At 33.8% G+C, this 25,208-nt stretch overlaps 1 protein-coding gene across 4 annotated transcripts in view; it reads left to right on the forward strand.

The window, feature by feature from the left end:
- The window catches only part of PHACTR2 (phosphatase and actin regulator 2), a 247,433-nt gene that overhangs the window by 67,883 nt on the left and 154,342 nt on the right, over positions 1-25,208 (forward strand). Inside the window, exon 1 of one of the 4 annotated variants that reach the window (XM_051997879.1) lies at positions 18,892-19,105. The exons of 1 other annotated variant lie outside the window; for it this stretch is intronic. In XM_051997879.1, coding sequence (XP_051853839.1) covers positions 19,060-19,105 — 46 coding nt within the window. In that variant the 5' untranslated portion in view covers positions 18,892-19,059. Of the gene's footprint in view, positions 1-18,891; positions 19,106-25,208 lie in introns of those variants that run through there. 2 more of the 4 variants (XM_051997882.1, XM_051997883.1) reach the window with 2 other exon arrangements.

Consider the following 25,208-nt stretch of genomic DNA (forward strand, 5'->3'; position numbering starts at 1 on the left):
CTCAGTCATTCCCCAATTGATGGGCATTCCCTTGATTCGCAATTCTTTGCTACCATAAAAAGAGCTATGTACATCCATTTTCAACTAAAATCCACTGCTGGTTGCCTATGTATTTTTTTTTAAGTATTCTGAATTTTCCAAATGGCCATTTTCTTTATTATTTCCTCTCATTTTTTTCCCAGCATCTTTTGATTCTATCTTTGATTTTAGTGATTTAAAAAAAAAATTCTTCAAATTCTTCTGTATGGTATTTTAGTTCTATATCAGTGTTAAATCTTTCTTAATTTTAAAAAAATGTGTTATATTTTAATTTAAGGATGTCTCTTGGTATATTTTACATTGTTTCTTTTTCCATCTGTATTGCCTCTGGTAATTTAGATGATTCACTTGTTTTACAATATTTTTTCTGTATTTACCTTACTCATTTTAACTCCGCCCCCCTTTTTTTTCTTTTTGGTGTTTGGCATATGAGGAGCCTGATTACAGTGAAACCTTTCATTTTACCCTCTTGAATGGGAATAACTTATTAATATTAATTAAATTGAAGATTTTAAATTTTAAAAATAAATCTATGAATATTTATTGCATTTTTACTCTGCCTACAAATAGACTATTTAACTGTTGTAGGACTTAAATAAAAAGCACATTCCCTGCTTTCAAGGAATTTATAATCTTTGTAGGGAGACAAAATTAACATACATGAAGCATTAAAAAGAAAAAAAATTATGTGACAAAATGTTTGATCACAGACTTAAACTATAAGGAAACTTCATTGAGCACCTGTTTCAACTCACTCATTTATAGTTATGGAAATTGAACCCAAGATATGTGAAATGATAGATATGGAATTTGAGTCTATGGTCCTCTGCTCCTAAATTCATCACTCTTACCATTGTATCTAGATTCATTAGAGAACATTAATGAAAATGTAGAGGTTGAAGTGGACTTTGGAGTTTGAATAGTCAGAATAGAATTAAAGGTGGTTATTGAACAAAGAAACTTAAAACATCTTAGGTTTGAAAGGAATCTTAGAATCTTCAATTGCCTCTCCAACTGGTCATTCAGCACCCACCTGAAAATTTTCATTGAAAACTCTGTCTCCTGAAGGCAGCCCATTTGACTCTGATGCCATTCTGATTGTTAGGAATGTTTTTCAGTATATCAGTTCCTACTTCATTGTAACTTCCACCTTTTGTACTAGTCCAACCCTGTATTGGTTCAAATGGCCATATTCTGCCTTGGTTTATGTAAAGGAACAATTTGACATACTATAAGGGTTAATTATTTATTTTGAAATAGTAGAGAAAAGATAAACAAATGTTTGAGATCCATCAGCCAGCTACTCCTAGGCCTTAAAATTATTTAAAAATGTTGTTAGTCATAACTTTTTAAAAATGTAGCCTACATTTCTTACCGAGTCCCTGTCCCCCCTCACCTATACCAAAGAGCTATTTCCTATCAAAATCAATTTTCACATTAAACAAGTATGACATTCAATGCAGTGCTCTATACCCATGATCTTTTCCTAAATCTAATCTCTGTAAAAAATTAGGAGGGTCTTATTTTTCATTTATCTTCTGCAGGGTCTAAGTGTAGAGGACTGCAGATAGCGGGAGAACTGTGAGAAAGGTATACTTGAAACAAGGACAGCAGGGTGCTTATAGATAAGCACTTACTCAGTGTGATTAATGAGATAATGGTTCTCTAGTTCATATATACATAGTGTGATGTAATGATGTAATCACTCTAGTTGGCTCTTACACAGTGTGATATGGTGATATAATGGTTCTACAGTTGGCCCATGCTCAGTGTATTGTAGTGATGTAATCATACTAAGGTATTTAAGGGCTGAGAGGACTGGAGACAAGACTATGTGCTCGAGCTTGATCTCAAGACTCCAGAACCCCATCTTTGACAATCCTCGTGAGTCTCCTGCCTTCATCAGTCCTCCACTAAGACCAAGGACTCGGGCTGGTCCCAAGGTCCTCCAGAGAGCTAGTCTGGACAGTGTATTTTGGCACCCCAACTTGGGGGCTCTAGAAAGCTCACTACATCTAAGGATTCTTATCTCTGGAGTATATAGCAGACATACAATCAGGAGGACCCAAACTTTCAGATCAAAAATCAGAATTAAGTAGATATGTTCATGAGTAGTGTCCATGATGATGACATTATAGAATCTGAGTTGAAATGGATCTCAGGAGTCATCTAATACAGCTTGCAGAAACTTGAGATATCCTTCTACTCTACTTGATAAAAGGTCATCCATATTCTCTAAGAAATGATGAACAGAATACTTTCAGAAAAACCTGGGAAGACTTATATGAACTGATGCAAAGGAAAATGAGCAGAACCAGGAGGACACAGTATAGAGTAATAACAATATTATATGATGAGCAACTTAGTTATTCTCAGCAATACACTGATCCAAAACAATCCTGAAGGATCTTTGATGAAAAATGCTATCCATTTCCAGAGAAAGAAGAGAGGAGAGAATTTGGAATTCAAAAAAATTTTAATAGCTTTTTATTTACAAGTTATATGTATGGGTAATTTTACAGCATTGACAATTGCCAAACCTTTTGTTCCAATTTTTCTCCTCCTTCCCTCCACCCTTCCCCTAGATGGCAGGATGACCAGTAGATGTTAAATATATTAAAGTATAAATTAGATACACAATAAGTATACATGACAAAACCATTATTTCTCTGTACAAAAAGAATCGGACTCTGAAATATTGTACAATTAGCCTGGGAAGGAAATCCAAAATGCAGGCAGGCAAAAATATAGGGACTGGGAATTCAGTGTAATGGTTCTTAGTCATCTCCCAGAGTTCTTTCGCTGGGCGTAGCTGGTTCAGTTCATTACTGCTCCATTGGAACTGATTTGGTTCATCTCATTGCTGAGGATGGCCAGGTCCATCAGAATTGGTCATCATATAGTATTGTTGTTGAAGTATTATAATGATCTCCTGGCCCTGCTCGTTTCACTCAGCATCAGTTCATGTAAGTCTCTCCAGGACATTCTGAAATCATCCTGTTGGTCATTTCTTACTGAACAATAATATTCCATAATTGGAATTCAAATTTTTAAAAAAATTAATGTAAAACATTGTTTTTGCATGTAATTGGGGGAAAACAAAACATTAAATTTTTTAAAGGTCATACAGACTTTGTTTGAAAATCTCAAGCAGGAGGGAAAAGCGGGTCCAAAATGGGAAGATCTAGTACCTCTTGAGATATCTCATTTCCTTTTTCTGATAGTTCTGTTAGAGAATTTTTCTCAACATCAAACCAAAATTTATTTCTTTGTAGTTTTCACTTAATGTTCCTATTTTAATTTTGTGAGGCTAAGCAGAAAAATCTTTCCCACATGTGGGTGTTCAGTCATTTAGTCTTGTCCAAATCTCCCTAACTCATTTGGGTTTTCTTGGCAAAGATAACTACAGTGGTTTATCATTTCCTTCTCCAGCTCATTTTACAGATGAGGAGATTGAGGCAAATGGAGTTAAGTGACCTGCCCAGGGTCACACAGTTAGTAAGTCTTCCTGATTCCAGACCTAGCAATGTACCCATTGTGCCACCCAGCTGCTCTTTCATCTGATTGATCTTCAAATTCTTGAAGACAGTAATAGAATTGGCTGCTAAGTCTTTTTGTTTTGGCTTGGCTACACATTTCAGACCCTTCACCATCTTGTTTGTCCTCCTCTGGGAACTTTCCACTTTAACAAAAAAATGTGGTGCTGAGAATTAGATGCAAACTATAAATGAAGTTTAACTATAGCATAGTGCACTAAGATTATCACCTTTGCAGTCCTGGATGCTATACCATTCAATGCAACTTAAGCTTTTGGTGATTTATGGCTATTATATCATACTATTATATCACATTGTTTATAGTCCATAATAATCACACAGATCTTTTTCAGACAAAATGCTATCTAACCATTCCTGCTCTCTTATACTTTTTTTTCTACCTATACCTATAAATTTGATTTTTTGAACCAGAGGGGAAGACTAAATATTTATCAAGATAGGGGCCTGTGCATTGTGGACCAGTACCTCTGTTGTGAGGGCTTGCTGAGCCCGTTTCACAGCTGCCCATCCACTGTTGGTGTCCTTCTGTCACCCAACTCTTACCTGTAACTGAAAGAAGTTGTAGCATGCAAAGCAAATATATCCCAGTAAATTTGTCTTAGCAGATGGGCTAAACTGGGTTGAAGGTAACCAACAGTCTTCAAGCCTATTGGTGAGTAAAGGAATATCTACCATTAAGCATGTGAAGATTTACCCCAGTGGAATGGATAGATGAGGATAATTTATTCTAATGACCATGAAGGTGATTGAAACAGGCATTGTATACCATATAGAGTTTACCCAGACATTGAAGACCCCAAGATTTCCACTGCATCCCAGTCATCATCACTCATCCTGATTTTTATCTTATCACTGGAATTTCATGGTTTTTGGAAGAGAGTGTAATGTAAGGCTGATGATATTGTGTAATTTTGCCTCACTTAACTCCAATTCACTTATAACTTAAGGCACCATTTGTGATGTCATTGGGCCTCTTCAAAAATGATTCAAGTTCAGCTATAGGTAGTGTCAGACCTGGGTTTTAGTTAGTTAAATTTTAGTTAACTAGATTCAGTTCACTATTTTAACCTCTTAAGATATTTTTAAATCCTGTCTCCCAGTCTCTTTAGCTATGTCTTCTGTGTCATCATCATTTTATTAGGAACCATCTGTGCCTTTATCCAAGTCATTGATAATATTAAACAGAGCAGGACTAAACAGATGTAAAGTTCATTCAACTCATCACTGGTAAGCTTATTCCAAGTTGACATCAAATCATTAATAATGACTCTTGGGTCCAGTCATTCATATAGTTCTGAATTTCTTATCTACTTGTATCATCATCTATACCACTTTTCCCATAAGAATAACATAAGGGATTTTGTCAAGTGGTTTATTATTATCTAGAGAAGCTGTAGTCTTCACTTGATCTACCAGTCCAATAATTTTTTCAAGAAAAGAAAATATCTCATTTGACATATTCATGATGAAGTTATGCTGGGTCACATGCTCCTTCCCTCTTTTTTTGATGCTTACTAAGCATTCTTTTGATAATACATCCAAGAATTTTATTAGTAATAGAGTCAATCTCATTGATTTATAATTCATACACTACCTTCTCTGCCTTTCAAAAAATTTAAATTGGAATATTTAGCCTACTCAATCAATAAACATTTTACAAAGTGCCTAATATATGCCAAGCACAATGCTTAGCACTGGGGCTCCAAAAATAAATAAGTAAAAACAAGTTCCTGCCCTCAAGAAGCTTACAATTTAATGAGGAGATGGCATGCAAACAAATATATACAAAGCAAACTATATAAAAGATAAATAAGAAATAATTAATGGTGAAATGGCACTAGAATTAACAAGGTTGGGAAAGGCATCCTGTAAAAAATGGAATTTTAGTTGGAACTTAATGAAAGGGTGGGATGTCAGTAGGCAGAGTTGAGAAGGGAGAGCTTCCCAGACATGGGGGACTACCAGAGAAAATCCCTTGAGCTGAGATGGGAGTGGTTTCCAATTTTGTAGTTCCTTCCTGTTCTCTGTAATTTTCCAAACATCACTAACTTTTGCTCAGTGATCATATCCACTTCTCTGTCTCTGTCTCTGTTCATTTTCTCTCTCTCTCTCTCTCTCTCTCTCTCTCTCTCTTTCTCTCTCTTTCCTTACCCTGAGGGCTATTTTATTTCCTATTTCATTATGTTTCTATAGATTAGACTTGGAAACAACCTTAGGAATGACCTAGTTTTGTTTTAGAGAATATGCAAATGAGGCATGTTCCTCTTGGCTTTGGTTTTTGTATTGAGTCCCATCACTGTTGAACAATCTTCTTATTTTAAGTATTTCCAGGCACAGTCTTGTGATTGTAAGTTTGATATTTAGAAAGGTAATGAATATAAAGTATCAAATAAGTAATTTTTGTTGTGGATGACAAAATTTATAACTACCATTTACATATCCCTTAAAGGTTTACAAAGTACTTTACATATTTTATTGGATTCTTACAACAAAGTTGAGAAGTAAGTACTTTAATTATCTTTATTACTACAAATAAAGAAACTGAGGCTGAGGCAGATTAAGTGACTTGTCTAGTTAGTATCTGAGGCAGAATTCAAACCCATGTCTTCCTAACTCTGGGTCTAATGCTCTCACTGCTCTGCCATATAAGCTGCTTATGGGACCTGTATGTGCAAAAATGTTTGTGGTAGATCTTTTTGTAGTGGCTAGAAACTAAAAATTGAATGGATGCCCATCAATTGGAGAATGGCTAAATAAGTTGTGGTATTTGAATGTTATGGAATATTATTGTTCTGTAAGAAATGACCAGCAGGATGATTTCAGAAAGGCCTGGAGAGACTTAGATGAACTAATGCTAAGTGAAATGAGCAGAACCAGGAGATCATTATACACTTCAACAAAAATACTATATGATGATCAATTCTGATGGATGTGGTTCTCTTCAACAATGAGATGAACCAAATCTGTTTCAATTGTTCAATAATGAAGAGAACCAGCCACCCCTAGTAAAAGAACTATGGGAAATGAGTGTGAAACACAACATAGTATTTCCACTCCTTCTGTTTTTGTCCGCTTGCATTTTTGTTTTCCTTCTCAGGTCCTTTTTACCTTATTTCTAAGTCCAATTTTTCTTGTATAGCAGAATAACTGTATGGATATGTATACATACATACATTGTGTTTAACATATACTTTAACGTATTTAACATGTACTGGTCTACCTGCCTTCTAGGGGAGGGAGTGGGTAGAAGGAGGGGAAAAGTTGGAGCAGAAGGTTTTGCAAAGTCAACACTGAAAAATTACCCATGCATATATCTTGTAAATAAAAAGCTATAATAAAAAATAAAATAAAATAAAATAAGCTACTTATTTGTAATAGTAATAGTCCCAACCAATTTTGTATGTTCATTTCTTTATTTGTGTTATAATATTACTTTTTCCTAAATAAATTGTCTTAATAGAATTCTGAATTAGCTTCCTTCCCTTTTGACTCCCTACCCTTCCCCACCTGCCTGAAAAATTTGTCAGTTCTCCCTATTTAAGAATTAATTTGTGGTTATTGTAACACAATGATCTAAAACTTTGTATGCCTTTCTTTGTAATTTGGAGACCTTTCTTTAAGTTTGGATCTAAGTTTTCTAATAACTAATTGAGTTTGTTTTCAGTAATTAACTTTGTGGCTTGATTTACTGCTTAAAAAAAGAAAGGAAAAAAAAATCATGTGTAGAAAAAGTAAAGAACAGCTGAATTTCAGTCAATTGGAAAGGAGAAACTAGTGGTGATTATGTTTGTGGTTCCCTTTGGTATTGTACCCATAGCATTACACTACAAATGAGAAACATTAAGGATAGATGTTTACTCTGGGGGAAACTGAAATAAGCAATGTGTATGAACTTTACATCTGTTTTTAGTCATAGTCTATGGAATTATTGGAGCATTGTATTTTTAAATAACATTGAGAACTGGATCTGCATCATTTTCTCTGAAGTCAGGAAAAACAATCTTTCCTTTCCTAGTATTGCTCTGTTAATTCCTCTAAATTCTGGCTAATTCTATCTGTTATGTTAGTGATTTTTTTGGTTGCTTTCCTAATATTTTTACTACCAAAAAAAGAAAAATGATTCTCTGTGGATTATGATAGTGGCTTTTTAATTATCTGTATCAAAGGGAAATATTCTCATTTATTGCTTAATGTAGAGAATATTTTATTTGAATTTGTCTGAATTATACAGTATGATTTGATTCTATCTTGGTAGAAAGAAGAGTGATATTCTGAACTTGGAATAAAAAAACCTGGGTTCAAATCCCATCTTGGTCACTAATTAGCAATATGCCATTTGTCATGTCACTTCATCATCAGTTTCCTCATTTGTAAAATTAAAACATTAGATTAGATTCTCTAAAAATCCCTTCTAACCATCATAATATATGATTTTAGCTTGATTTTATAAAGTACATTTATGTTAGGAAATATATTATATATGGGCTAATGTTGTTTCTTATTAATTTGTATTCTTTCAATGTGCAACAGGAAATTATGGTATGGTAATGAATGGTGGAAGGGGAAAATGTTAGCTATAGCTTAATATGGGTATAAATTTAGGTAATCTTCAAGGATACTTCTTGAACTGTGTTGATAGACATTAGGGAAATCTCTACTGATTGAAAATCTTTGAACACTTTCACATATGGACCATCTAAGTGGAAAAGACAATATATAATATATCAAATTCTGTACCTACTAAAATGCAATTATTCTAGCCTTAGATGTTCAACAGATGAACAATTTGTACAAACAGACAAGGGCATTGTGCAAGGGTATTAGAGATGCAAAAGTGAAAAAGAAAAAAATTCAGCCTTCAAGGATTTTAGAGGTAGAGGATACAATATATATTTACATGTGCCTTATTTCTACAATCACGTATCCATATAATTTTGTATCCTTCATAGTGAAAGATACAAAAGGTCTAGGGATTGGAGATATCAGATAGGAGAAGATGTTGAGAAAATTAGCCTTGGTTATTCTGTAGAACAGAAAATTTAGAGGAAAATTTGTTAACTATCTTCAAGTATGTGATGTTCTGTCATTTGGAAGATGAATTAAACTTTTCTGCTTTATGCCGGAAAGCAAAACTTTAATGTCAGAAAGAAACATGGGCTCAATAACTAATGTTTTATTTCTAATGTTCTTATATTTGGTTGATATTTATTTTTTCTAATGAAAATTCTTTTAAAAATAGTAAATCAAGTCACAATTTTCATTCCTGAAAACATACTCAATTATTCAAAAACTTAAACACAAATCTACAAAAAGAACAATAAATTAGACCATTTTCCCAGAAAATAATGTTCATAGGTTTTAAGATATAAAATGTGTTTTAATCACCAAAGACAACTTCTTGGTTGGGGGAAACTTCTAAATAATTAGAAATGACCAAGAATAAAGAGCTCTCTTGACAAATAGTAAGTTTTTTCATCAGCTGTTGTTATTCAGTCATGTCCAACTCTTTGTAACCCTATAGACCATAACAAGCCAATATTTGTCCATAGGGTTTTCTTGGCAAAGATATTGAAATAATTTGTTATTTCTTCTTCAATAGCTTAAGACAAATGAAGGTTAAGTTACTTGTCTAGGGTCACATAGCTAGTGAGTGTTTGAGGCTGATTACAGATTATTCCTGGTCCACTGAGTCACCTAGGTGCCTTCTTTCCATCATTAGAGGTCTTCAAGAACTTGCCAGGAATATTATGGAGGGAATTCTTGTTCAGTACAAATTGGACTAAGATGACTTCTATGGTTCTTTCTAATTCTGACATTCCTGTAATTTTTGAGACTCTCAGTTTGGTTTGGAATTAGAAGCAGCCTTAATATTATATTTTGTTAGCCTCCAGAGGACACACTGGCCTTCCTGGTCTCAGTTCTGCTTCAGTAAATGCCTCACAATAGATGATACTTTTGTTACTTAAATGGCAAAATCCACTGAGAGCTTTTAAGTTCGATATCGCAGAAGCTATCTAGCTTCATACAGTTAGGTGTGCATTATAGGTTCTCTTTAAATATTGAATGATGGGTAAAGATGGGAAACAACAGAACAGCTTCACCTATAGATTTCAGGAAGGAAGGACTAATTCTTGAGTAGAAGCTTTGAGTAAATATGAGTCTAAAAGACTATGTATCTGTACTAAAAGTACAGATAACACCAGACTCTGAAGATGGGACTTTTTGCCGCAATAAAAGAATAAGGGGATGAGTACTTGTCAAGGGCTGGAAAACTGTGTCTGACCAGTATGGATTGAACTAAGTGATGTTGGTGGTCCCTTCAGAGTTTGAAATCCTGTGATTATGAAAATAGCTCAGAAATAGTCAAAGAACACTAGGCCAAATGCTAGGAAACCTGAGTTTCCATTTCCTATCCTATAATATATTCTGACATTTTCTCAAAAGTAAATACCTCCTTATAGATACCAAAAAAAAAAAAAAAAATCAGTTTTGCTTTTTTCTCTGAATCTTCAGTGCTTTGTTTACATGGACCTCAAGAGCACTTTATAAGTGCTTGGTGATTAATTGATTCCCAAGATCATTCTAGGCAAATTATAGTGAACTCCTTAAAGTATATATCTAACAGAAAAATAAAAGCTTTGTGGCTATTATCTTAGGTAAGTTTTACCCAAACAGCCCATTCCCTTATATCATGAAAAATAGATCATCTGAAAAAAGAGGAATCCATTAGAGGCAAAGAAAATGAAGGAATCACATGTTTATCTTTGGTCTGATCATTTTTGATCTAACAGAGATGACCAACTGACTCTCCCTTTTAATTTAATAACCTGTTGACCTTGTTAATAAAATGATTAACTTGCTCTCTCCCCCCCCCCCAAAAAAAGAAAGAAAATGAGGGAATGGAAACTTTAGTCTCTTTACTATTTAAAGTATAGCCACAGAATGACAGATGTCTTCACACATTTGTTTGTCATATGTAATAATCTGTTCAAGGAATTTCAAGAATTATCAGACAGTTTCTAGTATCCATAAGCATAACTGGGTGTTTATCAAGCAGAATTATGGTTGCATATGGGTTTTTTAACATATGTTATACAGTATTGATTTTGCCCTTGGTCTTGAAAGACATAATTAATCAATCAATAAGCATTTATGAAAAGCCTACTATGGACCAGGCACTTTACTAAGCATTGGAGTTTTATGACAAATAATAGTCCCTGTATCAGAAAATATCAGACTTGGCATGGATCTTACAGGCTATCTGATTTAGCCCTTACCTATATATCATCTCTATCTCTTTTCCAAAAGGATATAAGAAGAATACATAAGAAACATAGAACTATTACAACCTGAAGCCAGAATTGTATCTTTAGTTAAATCCCTCATAAGCCGTGAGTCAGTTTCTAGTTTAGATATTGTTTACATCTTTCCTCTTCTTTATCACTTATGAGATATCTTCCTAGCTTTTGATCTTGATTTATTAAAACCTGGATTCTTATTCCCTAGTTACTCAAGAACACTTTACTTACAGTTACTTCCTCCTTTATATTTCTTCTTCCACACTTCCACTAGAATCCCAAACAGAGCAGAGGTTCATTGATCACCATAGACCTCATGGAATTAAGTCACTATCAATCACTGGAAGCTCTTGGTGGGCTCTAATCTGAGTTCTACTCAGTAGCCAAGGTAAAAATTGGGATGATAATTCTGCACTGAGTATATAGCATATTCCTTCTGTTGTCACTCCCTTGTTAAAAATAGATGACTAGGAATCACTGGCAGAAATTATTAAGGTAATGTTTCCTTCCAGGAATTTCCCTCATATTTATATCAGTAAGAAAATACACTCAGTTTAATAATTATTAACACATTTTAGATATTAATATGTTTTGCCAAAGGAATGAGAATATATTATTTCAAATTAGGGATGAGGATGAAAAGTGTTGTTTTCCATAAAAGAATATTCTAGAATGTGATCATAGACTTTAGAGCTCAAAGAATCCTGGGAAACGATTTGGTTTAATCCCATCATTTCACAGATGAGAAAACCAAGACTCAGTGAGGTAAAGTAAAATGTTTATGATCAAACTCTTCCTATTCTACTGCTCATTTTCTAGACTTCTCTACCTCCTCAAAAGCAACCTTGTTAGAGATGCCTCCCAACCATTCTATGCCCCTCATTTCTGATTAAGAGGTCTTTAACCCATACCATCATTTCTTGAGGTATCCAGTTCATCCTTTCTTCATTCTCAACCCTAAAACTTCACTTTCTCTGAACTTTTCCATTTCTTTCACAATTGCATTTCTCTTCCCCATCTCCTTTCCTCACCCCCAGCTTTTCTTTATTATTATTTTCACCCATTAATATATAACTTCCTTGAAGATAGGGACTGTTTTTTTTTTTTTTTAACTTGCATTTATATCTCCTTTTTTTGGCACAGTGCCAAAAAAATTGGAACATAAGGTTTGCAAAAGTGAATGTTGAAAACTATCTATGCATAGGTTTTGAAAATAAAACTTTTTTTAAAAAAAGCTTAATATAATGCCTGCTACCTAGTATAACTAACTGCTTTTGCTACTACTATTGTTATTATTATTATTATTGATATCTATATTTATATCACATAGATAATAAAGAGCAGAGTCAAGATTAAAACTGAAGTCCTTTGACTCCAGCTCCAGTCTTTTCTCCTACCTATTGAGATCTTTGTATTCTCATCTATTCTTCCCATTGTTCTGTTCAGTCACTAAGTATCATCACCCCTTATAGACAGAAACACTCAGGGATAGTGATTAAATGACCTTCTAATCATTCCTGTGCAAGAAAGTGATAAATAAAAGAACTCCAGGACAAAAACAAAACCAACTGTGGAAGGCAATAAACTGGAAGTAGGATTTTATTCAAAGCACTTACACAAATTAAGAGAACAATGGGGGGAAAAAGCCAGTCTTACAGGTTTATTTCCTGTGTTAACACTTGTGGAATGTTGTATTTCTCTTCTATGAAGAGTTCAAAGATTCCTGTCAGAGAAAAAATGTTTTCCTTTGTCCAATTCACCACCTTGGCTAGGTATGGGTGTGTGTTTATTATTAAATTTTTGTTAGGCATAAACTGACAGCTCCCACTGTCTGCCTTCAAATTTATCCAAATTATCTAATTTATATAATTAAATGAGTATTATAATGAACTTTCAGTGATTGAAGAGTGCATTTGAATAACAAATTCACAAATTCAAATTGCAAAATGTTTTACAAGCTTGGTTTGGTAGAAGAGATATGAGAAAACACCTTTCCTTTCTACGGAAGGATATGGAGCATTGTACATCATGTCAACTTTTTATGATATATTAATCAGTTTGCTGGATTTTATTTCTCTTTTTATTATTTTTTTGAAAATTGGATTATAAAGGACAGAGAAGAAAAGATACAGAGGGAAATAGTCATGGTTAAAAACAAAAGATATTGACACAAATTTCTTTTTAAAAAATATGTTGTAGTAGAATTTACTTTTTAAGATATTATGACTCAGTACAATTTAAGTTCCTTTAAAACAAGAGTTATTTTATTTTTGTAATTAAATCACCAGTACCTTACATATAGGCCCTTAAATAAAGTGTGTTGAATTAAATTTTTTCAGAACAGGGATTTCCTTCAAATTCAGTTCCATAAATATATATTAAGGATCTACCACGTGCAGGGCACCTTATAAGTATGTATGAATACAACCCCCTCCCCCCAAAAAGATAATCTCTGCCATATAGCAGTTTACTATTGTTATTACTGTTGTTATAAACTGACAGATGAGACATTCAATAAATTTTGAAACACTTCCATCTTTGCACTTAGATTACAATGCATTGCATATGGCAGACTACAAAGATCAAAAATATGTGCCCCTGCCTTTATGGAACCTCTTTTCCAGCAAGAGGATGAGACTGGTTTACAAATATCTCTAATGCAAAATGGGAATTTAAAGGAATAGGAGAGATACAAAGGGCTTTGGCTTCAAACTAGTTTGTGTATCACACATTCCTTTTACTTTTATAAATAGCATTGTATATGAGGTCTGGATTTAACAACAAACCCAGTTAGCATTTATCAAGCACCTTCTGAGTGCAAGGCTATAAAAACAGAGAAGAAATGAAAGAGGCAAAATGCTTATAGTTAACACAGAAGCCATATATATTGAACATAAAGAATACAATTTATGTGCAAGTCATTATCCGTGATGTCATTGATTCTCTTGAATTGGGAAGCATTGAACTTGGCAAACACCAAACAATATAATTTTTAAAAGAAGAATCGAAGTGATTATATTTTCATAAATATGAACTATTAATGATGGGGGTGTCACTCCCGAATTTGCTGACTATATAGTGAGAACAAGAACTTAATAATATCAATAACTGATATTTGTATATTACTTTAAGTTTTGCAAAAACTCTTTGTTTATATATTCTTATTTGACTTTCAAAACAATAATCTTGTGAAGTAGGTGCTATTATTATCTCTATTTTATATAGGAAGAAACTGAGACTGAAGAAGTTAAGTGACTTGCCAAGAAACATAAATAATATTTGAGGCAAGATTTGAACTCTGATTTTCCTTACACCAAATCTAACAAGTGATATTTTATAATAACTAACTTAATATAAGAGCAAAGATCAAAATTAAGGTAAAACTAGAATAAAAAGACGTGATATATAATCAAAATAACTCCAACCTTATCTATTTAAACAAATGAAGAAAGAGACATGGTTAGGGGACAGGATATCAATACTTATTGTAACAATTATAGAACTTTAGCGATTATATCAATAACCATAACAAGGAGACTTAAAGGGTGTAAAAATCACCTTACTCATCAACATCTGATTAAATTGTCTAGTAGTAATTTAACAACAAAAGGAAATACCAGTTGAAAATAAAAATTAATTTGTAAAATGTAAAATGTCAGATTTTTTATCTGATTTTTCTTGGACAACAAGATTATTGCATAAATATGTATACATATATTAGATTTAACATATATATATATTTAACATGTTTAACATATATTGCATTACTGGTCATCTAGGAGAGAGGGTGGGGGGAAAGATGAGAAAATTTGGAACAAAAGGTTTTGTAAGGGTCGATGTTGAATGCAAATGTTTTGAAAATTAAAAAAAAATTATGAAGAAAGATGGTGGAAGATCATGAATAGTATCACTTCCTAAAGTGATAAGAAATATTGGAAGGAAGAAACATGAATAGCAAGAGACAGAGTTGAGCAAAATTATCCTGAGGAATACAATTAAGGATGTAACTGGAATAAGGACTCCCCCAAAAAGAAAAATGAAAGATCTGTACAGTTTGTTCTTTATGCTCTTTCCTTTTCTTTGCTCTCTCCTTTCCTATGCTCTTTTCACCATATATTGTTTGTATAGAGTTGTTTTATATATATCTTAACATATATATTATATATACAAATAATAAATATATATGATTATATATATTTATTTTATATATATAATAAAATATAATAATAATATATAAAAGGGAATAAGCTATTCAGAAAAAGTATTAACAGTTTGGCCTTCCAAGAATGGACACTGATACTCTTCTAATTTTTAAAAAATTTTTCAAATGATTTGAAAAGAATAGTGTGCAGGAGAATTTCTAAGGAATCAAATGACACTAAATTCTTCCCGTGACAGAAATACTAAATCTAGCATACATAAATCTGAAGAAACATCATGAAACTGTGTGTATGAGTAGGCAGCAGAGTGGCTGATGAGATGTGATGAGGGAAAAGTAGAAGGTAATTTTGATGAAAAGTACACTAAACTATTCTTCTATAAATGGCAAATTTCAAACTATTTGTTAACACCAGGAGAAGGATTTATAAGTTCTTTATATATAATATATTGCTGTGATCAGAAAGGGGAATAAAATACTAAAGAACATTAGGGAAGGTCACTGGTAACAAAATAGATTCTAATGTTCTGCCCTTGTTCTGAATTTCAGTGCAATAATATATACATTTTCCCAGCTGGGATGCTCAGTTTTTTTTAAAGCTTTGATTAAATGTTCAGAGAAGGGCAAATAAAGTGATCCCAAATGAAGACTTAGTTTTCTTTATTTTTTTTTAGGTCTGAGAGAAATATGAAATTCACAAAATTATGAAAGGTTCTGTATGAGGTATAACAAATCCTAGAGTACTAGCACTGGGATAATCTACTTCCCTGGAAATTTGAAGTTAATCAGTCCATAAACATTTATTAAGTGCCTATTGTGTGCCAAGTAGTGTGGAAATCCCTGGGAAGACAAAAAAGAGACAAAATATGATCCCTGCCTTCAAGAAGCTTGCACTCTTATATAAGGAGAGATAACAAGCAAACAAATATGTATAAACAAACTACATACAGGATGAATAAGAAATAATTATCAGAAGAAAAGCATTAGAATTAAGGGCTGAGAAAGGTTTCCTGTAAAAGATGGGATTTGGAAGTTTATACAATAATTGTAGAGCAGATAAAATGAAGCTTCTTACTACCCTGTTTTGTATTGTTGTTGTATCCCCAGATAGCTTAGCACAGTGCCTAATGCATGGAACTTTTAGTAATTGCTTAATGACTAACTCATAGATCGACAAGTCATCCAGCCACTCTAATGTAAGCTCTCAAGACTGTAAAGTTTCACAGACAAGCTGCTGTGTTCTTTACACAAATGGAATCCCATGTCCAGGTCCCTGCCCTTCCTCTGTCCTCACAATTAAATCCAATGAATGGGAATAGATATAGGAAGGAAACACTTTCAATCTTCATGGTGTAGTGTTAGAATTCTTGAGAACACTCAGGTGATCTGAAATCTAGACCTTTGCCAGAAGGAGGTGTCTGCCATGTACAAAATTTGAAATTGAGATAGGATGCTTGTCTAGTTTGGAACTCATATCTGGTCTATAAGGAAACCTTAATTCTTAATTTGCCAAAGCAAAGTGAAATGAATACTCGATCAAATTTTTTAAGTTAATTGCGTGGATAAACATCTTGAAAAATCAAAGGGAAAAAATGACTGTCTCAAAAGGAGGCAATAAATTAGCTGGATAAATTCAGATTTTTTAAAAGCTTAAATTAAGAAAAACATATCAATTATAATATATAATACAATAAGATAATAAGCATGTAGTATAATAACAATATATACTTTAGGGTACCAGACAACCACTATTATGCTGTATTTTTTATATTTATAATCTCTTATCTACAGAGCTTATCATTTTTTTGTTTGTAGTGGGAAGATGATCACTACCTAATCAAATGTCAGAGTGAAATCATGGATATAGATGTCCATTCATCAGTTCAGTTTTTAGGTCAAGTTCCCATTTATTTTTTCCTTCTTTGTTCAATGAGGGTTATATTTCCTAGTATTCTTTCTTGAAAAAAAAAAACAATAGCTTTTTATTTTCAAAATATAGTTTTCAACATTTATCCTTGCAAAACCTTGTGTTCCAAATTTTTCTCCCTCCCTCCCTTCCTACCAACCCCTTTCCCTAGCTAGTAACTAATCCAATGTATGTTAAACATGTGCAATTCTTCTAAATTGTATTCTTTCAAATAAAAAAAAAATTGAAAACTATAGTAAACATCAAATTAAAAAAAATTAAATGTTGCTTGTTATTGTTGTAACAACAGTTCAATCACTTGATTCTTTGTGACCCCATTTGAGATTTGGAATGACTTGCCAATTTCTTGTCCAGACCAGTTTACAGATCAGGTAGCTGAGGCAAACAGGCTTACGTGATTTAGCCAGTGTCATAAAGCTAGTGTCTAAGGCCAGATTTGAACTCAGTCACTTCATTATCTAACTGTGCAGTGGTGGTGGTGGAGTTCAATCATATCTGATTGAACCTGTGATCCCTGTGGACCATATTGTCCATGAGGTTTTCTTCACAAAGGTAATAGAATGGTTTGCTCTTATCTTCTCCATTGGATTAAAGCAAACAGAGATTAAGGGATTTACACAACTAGTTAAGTATCTGAGGACATATTTTAACTCGGGTCTTCCAGATTCCTGACCTAGTAGTCTATTATTATGCAACCTAAACTTTACATAGTGACTATCTTACAGATATTTCAATCTCTTCAATTCCCATTATACTTCTTTGTCCTTTTAGTCTAGTTTACTTAGTAATTCTTTATATAATTAGTTATTATATCATTCTAATTTTTTTGTTTCCTATTATTTAATAAAAATTTAAAAATATCTTTATATTTTTCCTACTTATCAATCTTCATTGCATTATAGCATTCAATTATGTTAATATGCCACATTTTTTTTTTTTAACCATTCACTTGTTGGATTTTTGTTTCTAGGTTTTTGTTTTTTGTTTTTTAATTACATACAATGCTGGTATTATACTATTTGAAAATAGCTTTTTCCTCCCAGAATATTTGAAAGCATCTTGAATCTTTCTTCCAAAAGGCAGTGTGGTATAATGACAGGAACATAAGTCATAAAAGATATGAGTTTTAGTCCAGATTCTGCTAGGTGATCTTAGGCGAGTCATTTACACTTTCTGAGCCTCAATTTCCTTGTCTGTAATATGGTGGTCATTATACTTGCTCTACTGACTTAAGAGGATTATTTTTTAGGAAAGTGCTCTGTAAAACTCATATATTCTAGAAGTGTGAATTATTCTTAGTATCTCATTAATGTAACTTATAAGATACAGGAGTAGCAAAAATTTCAGTTTTAGGTGCTGAAAACTAGGTGAATTGCTTGTTAGTCTCACATAATCTTTCCCAGCCCCAATCATCTTTGCTCCAATCCTGACTCAGACACTGTATGGCTACTCCCTAAACGAAGCATTTTTTTTTTTTTCAGCATTTTTAAAGGGAAATACTTTTTTTTTTAATGGGAAAAACACAACTAGAAAAAAAAAGAGGGGGGCATTCTTTATAACCTCTCGGCAATATTAGATATACAATAGAGGAGGGGGCACAATGAGGGATGAGGGAGACGCTAAAGATTATAAGAAGTTTTTTTGGGGGGAACCCATACATATCTTGTTAAAACTTAAGTACCATGACTAAGTACTTTAATTTCTTTTCATTCAAGTCTTATAGGATCAGTTACCGCGGCATCCTTTGTGTTAAAGGGGAGGGTCTTGGTCTGTGAGCAAACTCTGGTCTAGTTGTACCAGCTAGGGACTCCCTCCCTACGACCTTTGACCTCGAGTAATCTGCATAGAGGAATGACAGGCATTCAGTGGAACAGGAACCAGCGGAGCTGGGTTGCAATAGGAGGTGGACTTTCAGACAAGCGTGAGAGGCCGGCGGGAGGTGCCTGGGGAACTCAGACCAGAAAGAGCTTTACGGGAAAGGTGAAATGAACCTTTGGAAGCCCTTGGGGGAAAGAATCCATGACCAGAGGACCAAGAGAGTTGCATGATTGCTGGTCCCCGGCCCGCTAACGTGCAGAAATGGGCCAGACCTCGGTCTCCACGCTGTCTGAGCAACGTTCTAGTGGTGAGTTGAGACAGAAGTCTCTTTCCTCCAGCTGTCTGTCCCGCGGGGCTGCTGGCCAGCCAGATGCAGCTCTCGCCTCTCTTTCTTACAAACGATTTTGTTTTCTCGCACTTGAGCAAATGTAAAATTGAGGACAACGAAACGACTTCGCCGGGCTGATTTTCTTCTGACCTATAAAATCTCCTCAGTGAGCCGATTTGGGAAGCTATCCTGAATTCTTTGTGAAAGAAAAGTAGAATGCCTTAGGGGGGAGGGCAGGGTTAATAGTCGATTTTTTGCCTTAAAGGTACAGACTCCTTTTTGGGGAAAAGATGCCTTGATCTATTGGGTATTGGAATTCGTTCTGAACATAATTTGATTTGGATAAACCAAAATTGAACTTACTCACAGAAAAGCACGGAGAAAACAAGCCAGACGTTTTATAGTTCTTTTCTGTAACAAATTTAGGGAACGAGAAAAACCTATTTGTGGTTATGTGTGCTATCTAATAACGTAGCAATCCACAACTGAATTCTTCGCTCTTTTTAAAAACTATGTCACCTGATTAGGCTTCTTCATTTAAGATAGTAATAGCGTTGATTGCCTTTTCTCTTTGTAACTAAAAGTTCAACTTTTTATGTAGCCAGCCGTAACTAGTTGCTAGTTATAAAAATTGGAAGAGCTTCTTATGATGTCGTTTCATTATACACTTTAGCTTTAAGACTTAAACAAAAACAATTCTCATCGTTTTTATTGCTAAGGGTTAGAGTAGATTTCTTGGAATTGTCCAGTATATTTCTGGGTTGTAAAAAGAGTGAGTGTTCTCTGAATGTGTATGTGTGTTTTAAACAAAAAAGGGAAGGAAGGCACATCTGGCATTTCCCCAGCTGTGTAGGGATAAACAACTTTGTGGTTAGACAATGAGAAAATAAATAGCATGAGAATATTTTGATATTCGTATGTTCATACTAATCTGATAATTTAGAATGGATATACTTGAATAATGTAATTAAAAAAAAAGACAGATTTTACCAAGGGACAAAGCATAGATTCCTAAGTCTATGCCAGTAAGAGTTATGATTTGTTTATTCAATTAAAAGAATATATTTTTTTTACCTTAACATGTTTTTGTGTGTGGAGTTGTTTATATCTCTGAAGGCAAATACTTCTTTGAAGTGTTGTAAACTTTTTACTTGGGACTTATATTGGTGCCAAAGGAATGATAAGTTTTTTGCAAAGAAGAAAGTAAGAATTTTTTAAAGTCACAATTTCCTTATTGGTTGAGTTCAGTTTTAATGGTATGTGGCGTCAAAGAAGTCTCACTTTGATCTTGTGACTTCTGTTTACTACATCTTTGATTTTTGCAAATAAGCTACTTTTTTTTTGCAAATAAGTCACCACACTTCCTTTGTTCAATCGAAAAGCATTCTGGCTTCTTTTCCTTCTTGTGCTTTGGAAACGAGGGTAATACAATGTTTTCCTTTTCCCCCCCATGTTCTCCAATATAGAAGTCTTGAAATAAGTTCTGGATTTCCTGAAACATAAAATGCATAGATATTTAAACTTACAGAATTCTTCATAAAAGTTGATGATTCCTTTGATTGTTCTCCTTTCTGAATTTAGTAGATGGTGTTCAAGAATGCTCTTAACCTGGAAAATGTCTTTAACTTTCTGGATTGCCTGATAAGGAATCTTTCCAGAATTAGCTATTCTGGTCCTAGATTGACACCTAGTCTATCACAGGTGCTGCTATTACAGACCTGCCAGATTTGTCTTTTTCAGGCATACTTTGAATTATGTTGTCACCTTCAGATCATGATGCATTGTAGTAGATTGGGTCTTATTGGAAGATTATACCAAAAGACCACCTAATTTGCAAATAAATAGAAATGATTGTTGAATGAGTCCCAGGAAAATAACTTCTGTCTGACTTTCAGGTCTGTGTTTATAAAAGTATTTACTGGTAGACTGGTAACTCTGATTGTCAGGCATGTGGAATCAAAGTCATGTTCAATAAGCAATCATACTCATTTCTAAAATCACGGGTGGGTAGGCATAGAATTATCATCTCATTCTACCTAATTTCTTCAAGATTAGTTTTGCATTATTTATTTTCCCTGTAACTTTGCAATATTATCCTAAATGAAAATGACTTTAGACCAGCTATTTGCTTGCTATGTATCATAACTTGTATATGCCATGTCCATGTCAGAGGCAGCTAGTGACACAATGGATAGAGCACTGGAATCGGAATCAAGAAGACATGAATTCGTATCCTGCCTAAGACACTTATTAGCTGTGAAACTGTAGGCAAGTTACTTAACTCTATCTCAGTTTCCTTAACTGTATCATGGGGCACTTACTTCCTAGGGTTCTTATATGAATTAAGTGAGTAACATATGTAAATTCAGTATGTTATCACAGTGTCAGGCACAGAGTAGGTGCTTATATAAATACTCATTCCCTTCCCATTGTAATGTCTTTATTACTTATTGACTATTTGGCAGAGTTGTTGGATGGATCAAGTGAAATAATATTTGTAACAAAAGAAAAATGCTTAGAACAGTGTCTGGCACATAGTAGGCATTGTGTAAATACTCATATTTCCTTCTCATCTCTTTCCAATTCATTTCTTTCATTCCTTATTGGCCGTCTGGCTGTGGATTTAGCACAACAGTACAATGATGCTTATTCACTTAGGAACCAGGCATCTATACATTTTTAAGCCTTTGAAGGGCTGGTGGGGATTACAATTACAAGAAAGAGTTTTATCTTTTATAGCTTGTTTGCTTGATCTCTCCCCTTGTTAGACTGGGAGCTTCTTGAGAGCAGGGACTGTTTCCCCCCCTTCAATTTGAAATTCAGTGGAGGTATTATAGGTCACCTGTCTGTTTTCTGGTTATTTCTCTGAACTAAATTGCCATACCTCTTAAGATCTGAGATGAGACAGTTTAGTGGATAGAGCAATAGGCCTAGAGTCAGGAAACCTGAGATGCACACTGCTAGTTCTGTAACCCTGGACAAGTCATTTAACTTCTGCTTGACTTACCAAGGTGGTTGGGAGGATCAACTAAAATAATAACTGTGAAAGCACTTAGTACAGTACCTAGGAAATAGTAAGTACTATATAAATGCTTATTTCCTTCTCTTTCCCCCTTATTTCACAGTTATTATGAGGATTACATGCAAACTATTGATAAAACTTAAGGCACTATTTAACTGCTAGCTATTGTTATGATTGCCACTTTTGGATTCTTTTCAGCTCTAAATCTATTCTTGAAAGAGCTCTTCCTTCCTACCCCCACTATCTTGCTTTTGAAATTCCTCTTCCTTTTCTTCAAGATCTATTACTTGATAACTTCTTGACAAGTCCTGTTTCCTCCCCTTTCCCTTTGGAAGTGACCTCTCATGTTCAAGTTTTTCATAATTCTTTAGATTCTTTACATTCATTTTTAATTTGTCTTACAGTGATTCATATGGGTACCTTATTTATCCTATTTATTCTGTTAGAAGATAAACTTTTATGAGGGAGCTTGTGCTTCATATAATTTGTATAGTTAGCATTTTTGTAGCACTTTAATGTTTGCTAAGTACTTTACACATATTATCTCATTTGATCTTCTCAAGAACTTTGAGATGCTATAATTATCCTTATTTTGTGAATGAGGAAAGTGAGGGAGATGATTAAGCCCAGGATCACATAGCTAGTAAATGACTGAAATTGAATTTAAATTCCAATCTTTATGACTCTAGGTCGAGAGCTTGATCCACTGAGCCATCTAGCTACGCTCAGATATAATAATCTATAAAAAATCTTTTCCATTCCATGCAAAAATTGAATATTTGGTTTTCTCTTTTAGGGAATCAGATCTTTCTGCCTGACTTTGCATTGTTTCCTCTAAATGTTAGAAATGCATATTCAGAATACGTAATCTAGCATAATTTAAAAACTCAGGCCATATAGAAATCAATAAATGAACAGTTATTTGTTAAACACTAACTGTGCACCAGATGCTCTGCTACTAGGGATATATCAAAAAAAAAAAATCAATGAAAACAGCTCTTCTGCTCAAAAAGGTTACTTTCTAACATGGATGTATATATATAAATAAACAGAATAAATCTAAATTGATTTTGAAAAGGAAATTGCTAAAAGGGCCAAAAAGAGACATACATGATTGAACAACATTTGTATTATACACATAACATTAGTTTCTTTAGATAACTGGATTAATGGCCAAGCTTCTGACACTAAGTCATCAGATTGGGCAAGTCACTTTATCTCAGTGATCTTCACTATCCTCATATATTCCTCATATCCTCATATCTCCTCATATTGTTTTCTTATACCTGATAGGGTGGTAAAAAAAAAAAGTATTCTACAAACATTAAAGTAAAATATAAATGAGCCTTCTGGTTAGTTGTTCTGCTTCAGTTGTCTCAATTCTCCAGAATACCCCCTACTCAGCTGTCAAATTCATCTTCCTAAAGCAGAAGTCTCACTATTCTGTTCACTAAGTTCTAGGGATTCCCTGTCACCTCTAAGATCTTATACAAAATCTTCTGTTTTGTGCAGAAAATCCTTTATAAACTGCCCCCTTCTAACTTTAATAGTCTTATTACACCTTACTGCCCTCCACATTCTCTGTGCTCCAGCATCATTCAATTCTATCCTCCATGCTCAGAATTATCCTCCTCCTCCCCATCTCTAACTCTTGCTCTTTCTGAATTCCTTCAAGTGCCAACTAAATTCCAATCTACTGTAAGGAACCTTCCTGATCCCTCTTAATGCTAATGTCTTCTTTCTGTTGGTTATCTTCTGTTTATCCCACATAGATCTTGCTTGTACATAACTGTCAGTATGTTGTCCCTTCTGTTAGACTGACCGTATTAGCTTGACCGTGGGAACTATTATTTGCTTTTTTAAAAAATTCAATTTCATCTTGTTTTCAAATTTGAGTTCTTTCCCTCCCAATTTCCCTGTTCTTTTCACCTTTGAGAAAGCAAGAAAAACAAAACTTATTACAAATATGTATAGTCAAGCAAAATTAAGTCCCATATTGGCCATATTTCTATAGTAATATAGATATAGATGTATTATATATGTATATCTAGATATAAATATATCTGTCAGATGTAGATGTAGATCTATGAGAGATCTATATATCTATATATGTAGCTGTATCTCAAAGTACATTCTGAATTCATCACTTTTATCTGGAGGTGATTATTTTTGCTTTTCTTGTTTCTTTAGTGCTAAGCATAATCACTGTCACATATATGTTTAATAAATGCTTGTTGACTAACTGGCAGAACCACTAGCCAATGGTAAAAAGTGTGATCATTTTTCTTTATGTCTGAAAAATCTGCCATGTTAGTTGCTCTTTCCTTAAGTCACTTATTTTATCTCACATTCTCTATCTCCATTCCCCAACCATCCCCACTAAGCCAAGGGGAACTGCCCAGTTTTGGTATTTCCATTGACATGCTATGCTTAGAATGTGACCTCCTTGTATTCAGAAGGTTTTTATCCTTTTTAAAAATCCCCAATGTTTAACACAATAGTGTTTCAAGGTTTGCTGGTGCTTTATACTATTGTTTTTATTTAATCCTCTCACAGCAATTTTGTCAGGTAGGTGCTGTCATTTTGCCTATTTAATAAATGCTGGTTGGTTTAGATTGATTGGTTAGACTGGTCCCACCACAACTTTGAGGGTAAATAAAGTCAACATCCTCATTTTACAGAAGAGGAAATGGAAGTAAAATGAGTTTTCCAGGTCACACCCAATTAGTGACAACCTAGAACCTCCATAGTTGAGAAATCTTAGTCAGAAACATTTATTCCCACCTGGTGACTTTTATCCATTAATCTTGTTAGACAATTGTTTATCAGTTGGAGTTTGGGAATTTTTTTTTTTAAGTCACAAATAGTCTTTCTCTCAAATCTGTGAAAACCTGTTGATCAATTAATAACCTTACCAAATAGCACTACACCATGAAAGCAAATTGCATATATTCTCTGACATGTATTCTTTGATAAAATCCTAATCTTAGTGCTGAAAGGGCTTTTAAGTTTTGTTCATGTTATTTTTCTTCTATGATCAGAAAAGATTTTAGGATCTAC

The sequence above is a fragment of the Antechinus flavipes genome, chromosome 4, assembly GCF_016432865.1.
Source record: "Antechinus flavipes isolate AdamAnt ecotype Samford, QLD, Australia chromosome 4, AdamAnt_v2, whole genome shotgun sequence".
Classification (NCBI taxonomy): Eukaryota; Metazoa; Chordata; class Mammalia; order Dasyuromorphia; family Dasyuridae; genus Antechinus; species Antechinus flavipes.